The 13,872-nt window shown below is 34.1% G+C and overlaps 1 protein-coding gene across 6 annotated transcripts in view; it reads right to left on the bottom strand.

Annotated features, from left to right (window-relative positions):
* Nucleotides 1–13,872, bottom strand: part of ZDHHC17 (zinc finger DHHC-type palmitoyltransferase 17) — a 103,900-nt gene that overhangs the window by 57,393 nt on the left and 32,635 nt on the right. For all 6 annotated transcript variants that reach the window (XM_042992803.1, XM_007088746.3, XM_007088747.3 and 3 more), the window contains 3 exons: nt 13,172–13,294; nt 4,892–4,969; nt 4,150–4,294 (listed from right to left, as the gene is read on the bottom strand). In XM_042992803.1, coding sequence (XP_042848737.1) covers nt 4,150–4,294; nt 4,892–4,969; nt 13,172–13,294 — 346 coding nt within the window. The remainder of the gene's footprint in view (nt 1–4,149; nt 4,295–4,891; nt 4,970–13,171; nt 13,295–13,872) is intronic.

Below are 13,872 nucleotides of genomic sequence, written 5' to 3'. Positions count from 1 at the left end.
AATAGTGATTATTTTATTTCTCCTACCCAACTTTTTGCTTTCCTAATGGTACTTCCCCCCCCCCCTTTTGCTTAGTTTTTTGACAAATTAGAATTAAAACTATGATTTCTTTAACCAAAACTCTTCCCTAGTTACTTAAATCTCCTTTCAAGACATCCTGATGTATCAGGGATTCTATCAGTTTCACTTCTCTAAAATTATCTCTCCTAACTCCAACCTGGACTAATTATCCTCTATGCCTGAGGTATTTGTCCCATTAGCTAAAGAGAAGTTCTTTGAGGATTAAAATTGTTATAAAATTCATCTTTGTATTCTCAGTGCCCAGCAGAGTGAAACCATTGTGAAGTGATCAAAAACCATTTGTGAAGTGAAAAGACATGTTTCTCTACCTATTTGTTTGGGAAAGGCATAGGCTTTTAGACAGACATGGTTTTGAATTCTTAGCTCTACCACTTACTAGCTAGAAGACTGGCAAAATCACTTTAATTCTCTGAGCTTCAGCTTCCTCATTTAAAAACGTGAATATATAATGGCTTCCTAAGAACCCTGTGATGATTAAATGGAACAATGTGTGTAAAGCACCTACAGCCTAGAATATAACAGGCTATGTGTTATACATATAACACCCATGTGTGTAAAGCACTCTATAGCCTAGAATATAACAGACATTCAACAGATACTAAGTTTCCTCTTCTTCCCTTCCCCATCGCCCAATTCTGGATTATATAAAAGTAGCAGCTGTAATCCAAGTTGTGTTATCTAGTATACCAGTCATGCAGAGAGGACAGAGTCATAGTCGAGTATACTGCAAAACACTTTAAAACTCTATGCAGCAATTCTCTTGAGCCACTGATACCGAGGGAATATGCCTCAAATGTGAACATTTTCAAGGGTATTGAGGCAGAAAAAATGTTGAGGAAATAGTACATTAGACAAACTAGACTCATCCTTGGATATCATCAGTTTTGTCCCTCGTAGTAAATACTATAATCAAATGGCATGCCTTATCCATTATAAATCCATTTCTGGATTCATGTTAAATGTGGGTGGGAATGTCCTATGTAACCTCATTCGATACTTCCAATATACACACCGATTTTTTTTTCAATAAAAATCTTTACGAAAATCTTCTCAGAAATGACAAGTTTCCTTGTTTCTTATAGGAGTCAAGCACTGTAACTTATTTTACTTCTTTCACTGTCCTAATTTCAAGATAGCTCTACTAAATTTGATGTCCAAGTAAGACAGACATGTAAATTCTTTAGTTTCTTCTTCCTTCTTAGTTGTCTTTTCCTATCCTTTTAAAGAAGTGACAGTATTAAAAAATATAAGTGAAATTAAAAATGTAAAATAATGCCACATCTATAGAGTACTAAAAGAAAAATGAAATTCAACCTTTTCTTTCTTTGGATCAGGATTTAAAACTTGGTACTTCTTTTCCAAGTTCAGCCTGGACGTATGGGTATTCTCTATTAGGAAGAATTAACAAGCCCAGATCAAAAGCTTATGGGGATTCCATGATCAACAGGGCTCCATAACTTAGCATTTTCCCTTTTCTCCTGAAAATCATCCAAAAGAATTGGTAGTGAACACTAAATATATTTTAACAATAGAGCTAAAATGAAACAAATGTGAGGAACAGAACGACAAACTAAATGGAAATGTTATGCCCTAAGAATGTAAAACTGATACAATTAACAAAAAAATGGAGAAAAAAATGAAGACAAAAATGGAAAAAGAAGGTTGGAAAGAAAGTGTGAAGAGTGCCTAATCTGTAATAGCTATGAGTCCAAGGATATTACTTATAGTTAAAAAAATCAAGTAATGGAAATGTACTTATATCTACCAGAAAGAAGTTAACACTAAGAAAAACAGTATTATAGACTAAAGTCAGTGAAAGGGAAGAAAAAGAAAAAATAAAAATATAGTAATTTTATTATTACTTATAATTGGGAACTAATCAGAACTAATAAAATTTGAGCAAACATCTGACTGAAATAAAACAGACAGAGAACTGTGTGACTATCTGAGGGAAGGATTTACCAAGCAGAAGGTAAGATCAATCACAAAGGCCCTAAAGCAGCAGTGTAGCAGAGCCGCTCAAGGAACAGGAGGAAGACTGGTGTGTCAAAGCAGAGTGAGTGAGGGGAAATGACAAAAGACGGGCTGGAGAACCCATGGTTCTGTAGGCCAAAGAACCCATGGTTCTGTAGGCCAAAGAAGGACTTTGGACCCCAAAGTATGATGTAATGAACACTACAGAAGTTTACTTTTATAATTAGTGTATAGATGGAAAAAAATTCTGGAAAAATATACTAAACAATTAAAAGAAAGTGATCTCAGTTTGAGATGCGGGTAAGGGAAGACGTGGGGTTTCATTTTCTAAGTTATACTGTGCTCTTATGTTTGAATATTTTACAGTAAGTGTGTTACTTTTGCAGCAAAAAAAATTACTCATGGCAAAGAAAACAAACTGCCATTTGTTATTATCATGCATTTATTATATACAAAAGGTACTGTAACAGGTAGAAATCCCTGCCCCAAGAATTTTATAGCCAATATCCTATGCCAGAATTAAAAAGATTATTAAAACATCCAAAACCCAAAATCAATATGCTAACAAAAAGACTAAAAAAAATTTATACCACTTTTCTTACCCAGTTAAAAAAACAAAAGGAAAAAAAACGAATATAAATTTATACCTGCAAAATAAAAAGCCACTAACAACACCATCATGGTTTACAACACCATTTGTTGGTCCAAACCCCAGCCTAGAAGGAACTCTGGGAGAACAAAAGTAATCTCCTGTGGCAGCTGGTATCCAAAGATGGCCCGCAACAAACTTCACCTGCTGGTATTCACATCCACGTGTCCCCCAAAGAACATGGACTGGCCCTGTTACTTGCATTAACCGACAGAATGGAGCACAAATGTTGCTGTGTCAGTTCAAGACTTAAGACTTAAAAGAGGCAGAGCTGCTTCTGTTCTTTTGGGAGCTCCCAACACACAAGAAGTCTAGTTGCCCTGCTAGAAAGACTACGTGGAGGGTGCTATGGAGAAAGAATTCTGAGACTGCATGGAGAAAAAGAGAGAGGACTAGTCATCTCAGCATTCCACCTGGACCCAGCCTTTTAGCCATTCCTATTAAGATACAAGGTATGTGAAGAGCCATCCTCCATCTCAGTTAAGCCCCCAGACGACTGTAGCCCCAGCCATTATCACAAGGCAAAGAACCACCAAGCCAAGACCAGTCAACCCAAGGAATAGCTGACATTGTTCTAAAGCTGTCAGAACCGCTTTTGGGGGTAGTCAATACCATAACAGAAACCCTTCCCCTACTAGCAAGTAGCCGGTCTACGCCTCTTTCCTTAAGCTATAAGCACAACACACAAGGGTCAGTGCTTGGCACTGCCAACAACAAATATCTTAAAAGAATTCATAAGACAAATGCTATTCAAATTGCGAATCTGCATAAAAATTTTAATCTAAAATAAATGTTAATAGCCTTGAAGTAAAATCATTTGTCTTACTCTTATGATGAGATCCTTAGCTATAAAACTAATATTTAAGTATGACCAGAGAAAACACATGAAACAAAAACTGAGAAACATTAATTTTAATGAAATACATTTATCACAAAAACATGGTATCTATAAACTGGTACCTATTTAATGTAATTATAGTCAGTACACACTCAAAAAGTCAGGAAGAATCCCTTAAATCATGAGAAGTTTTCTGACATGTATGAAGCAGCATTATTTTACACAGCAGAAACCAAGAAACTGATCCTAAACAATTTATCCCCTTCTCCAAGAGGTACCTAATAGAGAAAATAACCAGTAAATTATGTTCAAAAAGTTTAAATGAATTCAGAGGATATATTCAAAAGATGTAATTAAGGGAAAAAATAGATACTTAAATTTTCTTACTTTCCAGGATTCATCTCTATCATTCTCAGAAATAAAAAATGCAATTTAATAGATCATTATCTGGTTCTTGATTATCTTTCTTATTTTCAACTTAACTACATTTACTATCTCAATATGAAAGTAACTATATATTTATTCACTGTCATCCATCAGAGAGTACTATTCAAAATAAACCATGAAGAACATCTGATTAAAATCCACACCATTGTAATTTTTTTACCTGTCCTTTTGCTATGAGATAAGCAACAATTGAGGTATGTCCAAACTGAGCAGCCAGATGAATACAGCTACATCCTTCTCCATCAATTAGTGAAGGATCTGCACCATATTTCATTAGTTGCACAACCATAGATAGATGGCCTTGTCTAAAACATAAAAGAATAAACACTTAAATATATAAAGTTATTTCAAACAGGATCTCCGGGAAGATCTCTTTTTAAATAGGATAATGGTGGAAAAGATTATACCAATGTTTTAAAAAGTTTTTTAAAATAGGCATATGTCAAGACATACTTAGGATTTTAAGGTTTTTAAGTCTCGACTGAAAAAAGTCTTTTAAATTTTAGAGATACTTATAACTTCTTTAAATATGTAATAAATAGTTACTATATTCTATTAATCCTATTCAAATATTATCTTAATTATCTCAGAAACTGAGCAACTTCTTTAATTGTAAATATACAGAGGCTGCATAATATTACATTTACAAACTCAAAGTTTAACTCAGTCTTAACCTAACTGGATTAACATCAGCATGGTGAATTCCCTAAAGATATTCTGGGACAATAAACTGCTGCCAATGCACGTAACACTATACGGCAATACGTTAGTACACTGTTGGTATTAACTATTACTTTAAGTTCTCTCATTCATTTTAGCATATCATTAAAAAAATAAAATTGTTTAGTTATAGACTAAAAAAGAAACCAAAGGAAAAAAATAATCCAGAAGCAAATTTAAACCTTGTGGCCCAGTGCAATGGAGTTGAATTTAGGTCTCCTCCAAGTTGATCCACAATAGCACCTTTCGAAATATAGTATCTATAAGACAAAATTTTAAATAATTTAGACAACTTGCATTTTCAATTTTATGAAATTATGTAAAAAATAAAGAAAAAATGTTTTCCATTGTAGATCTCATGCTAGTTTATGTCTCTATGATAAACAATCTTTTGTGATCTTTAAAAAATATACTTAGTAGAATTTATATCAAACACATCACTCTCTTTTGTTCTAGAAGCAAAAGGAAAATAATTTTTTTAAAGTTACAAAAAAGAACAGCAATACCAAATTAACAATTCTATAAAAAAAGAAGGCGGTGAGAGAACCATTAAGACTTGGATCAAAGAGCAACAGCACAGAAAAGTTGTAGAACAGGCCACTTAGTCTACCATTGGTAGAGGCTCAGCTTTTAGAGCTTTACTTTCCTCACAAAATTACTGTAGATTAAATCAAACAATTTACGTGCAAGAATTTTATAAATTGTAAGTATAACATAGAGGTTCTTCAGAATGCCTTGTTATGCCTTTAAAGGTATGTTGCTTTAAAAAAAAAAAAGCAACCTCACTGCTTAATATATTAACATTATAACATCTTGATATCTTCTGAAATGAACAGGACTTAGCTGCTTATCATAATGCTTACTTTGAACTGATCAATATAATGAATCTTGAATATAAGTGATTTCACACCTCTGATGTCAAATACTTGATGTGTGTATATTACTGAGATTCTTAAACTGTTCTAAGTGATTACTGCTTTAGATCACTAACACATTCACTTTTAATGTACACAGTTTTAAACATTTAATATACTCATATGTTTGATTCAGAAATGTATTGCTTTATGTATTTGTTAAACTGGTGTTTTTAAAACATTACACAATAAAGGGCCCAACTCTACCGTATCTTCTTAAATAGTTTAAGTAACTTAACAAAATATTTCCAGACTAAAATATTTCCAGTCCAAAATATCAGACATTAGTCTGAATACAAACATTTAACTATTCCTAAACTGTTTCTTAAGTTTCAACTATATAATAGCTGAAAATGATTTTCTGAGCCCAAAGAGAAATATAGCTTAGCCAAAGAACAACTTTGATAAGAGCTGGGATGTTTTTTAAGGCAATTTTATATTATGTTCTCTATAGTCAATATATTTGTTCATGAGAGTTATTTTTACTCACATTTCAAATCCTTGCTAGGGCTATGGCAATGAGTGATTTCCAGACTGGTTCTAAAGTACAACTTTTTTTTTTTTTCTGTATGCTAAAGAAGAATAACTTTTATTGCCTTTTCATTGTAAACTACTGGAAGAGAAGTACCAAATTTTTATAACATGTTATTCTTTATAGCTATTAGACCCTAGTTCAAAACTACAAAATTCTGAGAAGATCATTTAATTCTTACTTTTAAACTTAAGCCTCCTGTATACTACAAGAAGGTTACCAAGGAATGTTCCTGCAGGTATTAACTAATGATCCCTAGGTTTTGAGATAGGACCATCAATGAACAAGAGATATTAACAAGTATTTGAAAGATGAAAAGTAAAGAGCTAAAACTCAAATGTCTCCAGAGGGAACACCAATGAGAAGCAATCCAGAGTTTATAAAACCCTGGAAAGACTAAGGGATTAAAGGTAAGTGTTACCTCTGTAGAATGTAAAGAAGCTAGACTATAAACAAAAACACTGGCTGTAAGTTAATAAAAGTTACTGAAAAAATTGTTTTGTAACTTACATTCTTGCCAAAAGTTAAGTATTTAGCACCACAAACAGGCATTTGAGTGACATGGATGGAAACAAGCAGCTGACAGTGCTAGGTAAGTACTTCTTTGTGCACTGTAATGTTGAATTTCAAAATGTGACTCCTCAAAATTTCAAAATTACTGTAATAATACCTCAAACTCTTAAAAGTTCAGATTCATTCTTACATCTCTAAATTTCATTGTATGATGATGACTTCTGGCTTCAGCCTCAGGCTCATACTGATTTTAACACTCACCACTCAGCATTTGCTGAAAAGTATATTCAGAGCACCTTCATCAGAGAAATTTGAGACTCAGGGAATTAAATCAGAGAACCATATGAGACACTATACTGAAAACGTAGCAATTCAATGAAAGTTTACATGCTAAACAACAACTACAACCCCAAACCCCTTTCCTTGCTCAGTTCAGCTGGCAGACAGAGATAGATACTCAGCTCCTCCTACAAAGAGATTAGAAGATTCTTCTCTAAGAAACACTGAACAATGCCAGAGAAAAACTTCTAGAAGTAGACATTTGAGAGGTTCCTGTTGTGATCTAAGTTCTACAATTTCCAATCAGCTTTGTTATGTCTCTCCTAAATATGATTAGATATTTGAGGAAAGTTGCAAATATGGAAGGAGACCAAATAAACAGAAGAAGCCTAAAATAAACAGATAACATAAAGCAAAACTTAAAAAACAAAAAATTACAATTAACATCCTCCAAAAATAAGAGAAGATGATATACTCATGATATGAAGAACAAAATATTTTTTTAAAAAGGGAGGAGGAGACAGAGATCAAAAAAAAAAAAAAAAAACACTTGCAAATTGAAAATGCAATTGGTAAAATTACAAATTCAAAGAAAGGATTAGAAGATAAATTATATAAATTAAGAAAATCTCCCCAAAGTACAATGGCTATACTGGGAGATAAAAAGTATTTGGGATAAATGGTAAGAAAAAGAAATCAATCTGGTTGGTTCCATTATCTGACAATAAAAGTTCCTGGGGTGGGGGGGAAACAGAGAAAACGAAAGGCACTCTTGAGGGCACCATGCAAGAATACCTCCCTAAACCAAAAAGGCAAGTTTCCAGATTAAAAGTGGCCACTTAATGGCCATAAATTAGATATAAAGTAAGTAAATGTGTAAATAAATAAATAAATAAAATGCACAATAATGTGAACTTTCACAAAGCCAAGGATAAAGAAAAAAAGTACATGTTCCCAGGGAAGAAGAATAAGCCACACATACAATGTATTCTCAAAAAATTGTGAACCCTATATTTTTTAATAAAGCCCCATATTCCTTAATAAAGCTTTGACTTGAATTCAAGTATTACTTACTTGACTATTTATAATAATCAAGTATTATTTACAATTATTATTATTACTCTTAACGAAGACTCTTAAGGTAACAAGAGACTGTTGAACACAAGAGCTTGAGCTAATCCTTTCTATTTTATTACATTAGGGTAAAGCTGAGAAATAAAGACTTTCGCTTGAAAACATTGGAACTATAGACAATCCAGGCTAAGGTGAAGGTCTCCTCCTTTCCACATTATACTTATTTTATTCCTTATTATCATGAAAGTGTCCCGACCACTTTGTAGTTAAATACATGCTAATGAAACATAACTGTTAAGAGAGACATTTCTCCATGGGTCTCTCATGTTTCCATATGCCTTGCTAGGTATAAACGAAGAATACAAGGCCCTGACCACTTCTACATAGGTCATTTCTCAGAGTTGTGTTTGTATCCAGCAACCTTGAGAGATGAGGTAATGTCTCCCTCTGGAACAAAGAGCAAGCCTGCTCTTATTATAAAAGCAATGAATTCCCCAAGATGCAATACAAACCCACTATGTGTGCTGTATACATCTGAACAACCGCAAGCCACTCCCATAAGACCTATGTGTACAAGGACCCTAGGCAAATATGATGCTCATGCTATTTGTTGTGGTAGGAATAGGCTGCAGTTTTTAAGTGGGGGTATAATTCCAGATCGGTAGTAAAAAGTAATCTTGAGGCTATAAATACCAGTTGTTACCGAAAACTGCCTTTACTCACCGTGTTTGTTTTAGGAAAGTAACTTGCTAGATTATGCACTATAAAAAATTAAGTTTACCCACCTGAAGATATAATACGCAGATACTAATTATTAACCCACTCTACAACTACTGACTACTCTATAACCTCACTATTCCACAAGTGGCTTGGAACACTTGTAAGGCAGGCAGCATCAAGACTTTTTGTCTATTATTTCTCACTTCAGACTTTATTTTTACACATAAGACAACTGTGAATTTTTTGACCAACAGAATCTCAATTGTAACATATGAATTAAGAAAATGATGAAGTAATGCTTCAAAATTCTAAGAAAACTACTTTTATTATTTTTTTATTTTATTTTTTTTTTTTTCAACGTTTTTTATTTATTTTTGGGACAGAGCGAGACAGAGCATGAACGGGGGAGGGGCAGAGAGAGAGGGAGACACAGAATCGGAAACAGGCTCCAGGCTCCGAGCCATCAGCCCAGAGCCTGACGCGGGGCTTGAACTCACGGACCGCGAGATCGTGACCTGGCTGAAGTCGGACGCTTAACCGACTGCGCCACCCAGGCGCCCCAGAAAACTACTTTTAATCTGTAAGTCCATGCTCAGCCGAACAACCAATAAGGTGTAAGGACAGAAATAATTGTAACTTCAAATCATTTACCTCCCAAGTGCTGTCTCTCTCAGAAAGCTATCAGAAATTGTGCTCTACTAAAATCAGGGAGCAACCCAAAAGAGATAAAAAACCGGAGATCCAGGAAACTGAAACCAACATTGGAGCAAAAGGATTTCCCAGAATAATGGCAAAGCAAAGTCTTAAGATAATGGCTGTATGTTAGTTCTAAAGAGCAAATAATCGGGGTTGGAGCAAAAAAGTGGAGAATTCCAGGAATGATTTCTTCCCCCTCCCAACTCCAAAAATGGAACAGATAAATTAGGTGATACTGTTGGCAGATAGAGGGGTTTTACGGTTGTAACAATATGGGATACGGGAAGGATTAGTTACAATATGGAGAAAATTAAACAAATGAAGAAAATAAAATGAAGTAACTGCTGCTTCAGACAAAAATCAAAATTCTGCAAGGAAAGAACAAATAATCATAGAACACTTCTGAGCTTAGCAGTGAGAATTTACATTCTCACAACTTACACTATGCACAGTGACTTAACTAATACTAAAATAGAGGATGGAAGAATGATTAGTGGTGAGGATCTCTAGGACATCTAGTTATCCTAAAATAGAAAGTCAAAATATATAATAATTGATAAATCAAGAAATACCAGCATAAAGGTGGGCAATATTTATTAAAATTCAAAATCTGAGGCACCTGAGTGTCTCAGTCAGTTAAGAGTCTGACCCTTTATTTCAGCTCAGGTCATGATCTCAGGGTCATGAGATCAACCCCCGTGTCAGGCTTTGCACTGACAGTGCACAGCCTACTTGGGATTCTCTCTCTCTCTTTCTTTCTCTCTCTCATTCTCTACTCCTCCCCTGCATGCAGTCTCTCCCTGTCTCTCTCAAATAAATAAACATAAAAAAAAAAAAAATCAAAACTCTTTTTTTCCCCTATAAATATTACAGATATATATAAAAATAAACAAAATGATATATGACCAAGATTAGCAATCAGAACACTGGCTGTAATGGTAGAAACATCAAAATCAATCCAAACATCCATCAACAGGAAAACCATGAAATACATTAAATCCATATAAATGAACACCGTACAGCTGTTTAAAAAGAATGATGCATCTCTATTTGTACTGACAATGAGAAATCTTGAAGATATATATATTAAATGAAAAAGCAGAAAAAGTACTGTCATTTTTGTAAAGAAAATAGATTTCTAGATAAAAGTAGCAACATAAATATATAAAATAAAGAGTATACACTGAAAGAAACAGCTCAAGTACTGAAAATAGTTATTTCTGGGCTATAGGACCCAGGTGGTAGGGAGCGATTGCTATTTCCTACTGTAAGACTTTAAGTACTATTTGAGTTTTCAAATTGTTTATACACTACTTTGACTTAAATAACATTAACCAAAAAAACAAACAGAGGTTTAGAAGGCAAGATAATTTGAATCAAACCTCCCATTAAACTAAAAAAGTTCAATGAAATATAAGAAACATTTCCTAAAGAGTAAAACCTAACAAGATTAAGAGCATTAACCAGGCCAAAAGTCAGGAGACGTTAAAATTCGGAGAAGTTAGAAAACTACTTGGGCACCATCTGCCCTGGAGACAATTTGCTGATGCAGAAAAGCTGGCCAAGAAGCAAGCTAAGCAGACAAAAGCAAAACAAAACAAGGGCTGGGACCCCAAAAAGCTGCACTGTAGCAGTAATTATGAACCAGAAATAAACCTGGCTCTAGCCTGTGTTTAGCCACGTGGGTGATCCAGAAAATCTAAAGCCTTGAAATTAAAGGTGTGCCTAGCAGAAACAAATGGAAATCTCATTTTAGGCCTCAAATTATTCAACAAATAATTTTTCAAACACATTGTGTGGTACATATTTAAAGACAATCAGCACATGAAGAAACAACATTAACAGATACAGACCCACACAAACTACAAATGCTATCTTCTCACAGATTATAAAATAATTATTTACTATGTCCAAGTATACAAGATTGAATATTTCAGCCACAAATGATTTCAGTAATACAGGCTTAAAAAATAAAATGACGAAAATGCTAGAACTGAAAAATAAAATTAAGAACACACTCAATAGATTTAACAGCAAATTACACATAGAGAATAAATGAACTGGAAGGTAAGTAAGAAGTTTCCAGAATGAAGCACACCGGAGGACAGTACACACAGAAAAGAGGATAAAAGACACAGAACATACAATGAAAAGGTCACACATATGTTTAACTGGAGTTCCAGAAGGAGAGCAAAAAAAGAATGGGATGGAAGCAATATCTGAAGATATAATAGCTGGGATTTTTCTAGAACTGATGAAAACGTCAATCTGAAGTATCAAGAATTCATTGCAATTTCATTCAGGGTAAATAAAAAGAAATCCACACTTAGTTAGATCATCATGAAACTGCAGAATACCAGAAACAAAGAGAAAAAACTTAAAAGCAGCCAAGGGAAGAAAAGGAAAAAAAAAAAAAAGCCCACAAAAGCACAACAGTTAGCCTGATTCCTCAATAGTAACAGAAGCCAGAAAATAGTGGAATGATATTTTCAATGAGTAAAACACAAAAATAAAACAAAAACTGCCAACCTAGATTTCTATACATATGGAAAATTTCCTTCACAAATAAAGATGCAATAAAAACATTTTCTGACAAACAAAAACAGAATTAGATATCAGGAGACCCATATCGAAGGCAGAGGGAAGATGAGATATACAAGAATACAAAAGGAACAAATAGAATAGAGCTATGCTCTCTGGAAGAAAGTGATTCAAGTTCAATGCTTTCGTTATTACTTGCTTATCCTTTCTTTCATACTCAAAATGGAAAATTCTTTTACCTGGCATTAATATCCTATTTGTCTCTGGACTCTGTGTGCTGTACATAACTGCACATCTGCAACTGGTTTACTTCAGATTCATATCTTTATCTAAAGAACTTATGTCCAAATTGTCAGAGACTACTAAACTAGATTCACTAAAAAGACTTTCTATTAACCTCTTGCTTATCTAACTGCCTCTTATTAAAACTAAAAAAGCAGATTAGCAGTAAGTAATAAAAATCATTTATACTTAGTAAATATTCATTACTTATGCTGGCATGAATAGTTAAATTAGATTATTATTACCTACTATCTTTGTGACTGCTCCCTTTTCTTTTGTAGCTTTTTCCCAAAGAATTCACATTTAGAACGTGAGCTGCCAGTTAGATTGTTGATTTCCTGATTCCAACTGATTAGCTGCATGTCACTGGTAACCTATTTAACCTATTTATATGCTCCAGTTTCCACATCAAGACAACAGTGAAAGTTGTTAGTTTTCACATAGGGTTATTTCAAGAATTAAGATTAAAGGAAATATACATGGAAGAGCACTCAGCACAGCACCTTGTACAAATAAGTGTTTGATGTATGTTAAAAACTATTTTTTTTCAGGAAAAAAGGTACATAGAATCTACATTTTAAAAACAAGGCGGGGGGGGGGGGCGCCTGGGTGGTTCAGTTGATTAAACATCCGACTCTTGATTTCGGCTCAGGTCATGATCTCACAATTCAGGAGTTCGAGCCCTGTGCCGGGCTCCACGCTGACATCAGAGGAGCCTGCTTGGGATTCTCTCTCTGTCCCTCTCTCTCACTGCCCCTCCCACGCTTGCACTCACACTCTCTCTCTCTCTCAAAATAAATAAGCATTAAAAAAATAAAAAGTAAAAGCAATGAATTTTAGAAATTACTAATTTTTATAATTTAGAATAATTTTATAATAAATAATTACTTTAAAATACAAACAATACATACTTGACTAAATCTATTCTGTTATTGATGGCAGCCCAATGGAGGAGTGTAACATTTTCTTTGTCTGGTTGCCGTACATCATAACCTGCTTCCACCAATTCTCGGCAGCGTTCATATATTCCATATCTTGAAAAGAAAAAAATATAAGATTGTTATTACTATTTCACAACAAATGTAAAGCTGAAAGTAACATTTCCAGAAGAAAATAATGCTCCATTATGATACCTGGAAATTAAAATGGATTTCTCAATGTAAAATGTTACTTTAAAAATATCAATATTCCAACAGTTTTTCCTAATCCAGTTAGCAACATTTTCTGTTTTAAATGTCTCATCTATAAAAAATGCAATATCTCATCAATTGGAAGAGAAAAGGATACCAGAAATAAAATGTTTAGTGATTGCTTGTTTTTATCAATATCACCTCTTAGTCCATAAAACACTTAAGGCTGCTTATAAAAATACAGACAATTATATTAAAAAATACAGGGGCGCCTGGGTGGCTCAGTCGGTTAAGCGTTCGACTTTGGCTCAGGTCATGATCTCACAGTCCATGAGTTCGAGCTCCGTGTCGGGCTCTGTGCTGACCGCTCAGAGCCTGGAGCCTGCTTCGGATTCTGTGTCTCCCTCTCTCTCTGACCCTCCCCTGTTCATGCTCTGTCTCTCCCTGTCTCAAAAATAAATAAACGTTAAAAAAAAAATTTT

Source organism: Panthera tigris, chromosome B4, assembly GCF_018350195.1.
Source record: "Panthera tigris isolate Pti1 chromosome B4, P.tigris_Pti1_mat1.1, whole genome shotgun sequence".
NCBI lineage: Eukaryota > Metazoa > Chordata > Mammalia > Carnivora > Felidae > Panthera > Panthera tigris.
This window is presented reverse-complemented; position numbering and strand designations above follow the sequence as displayed.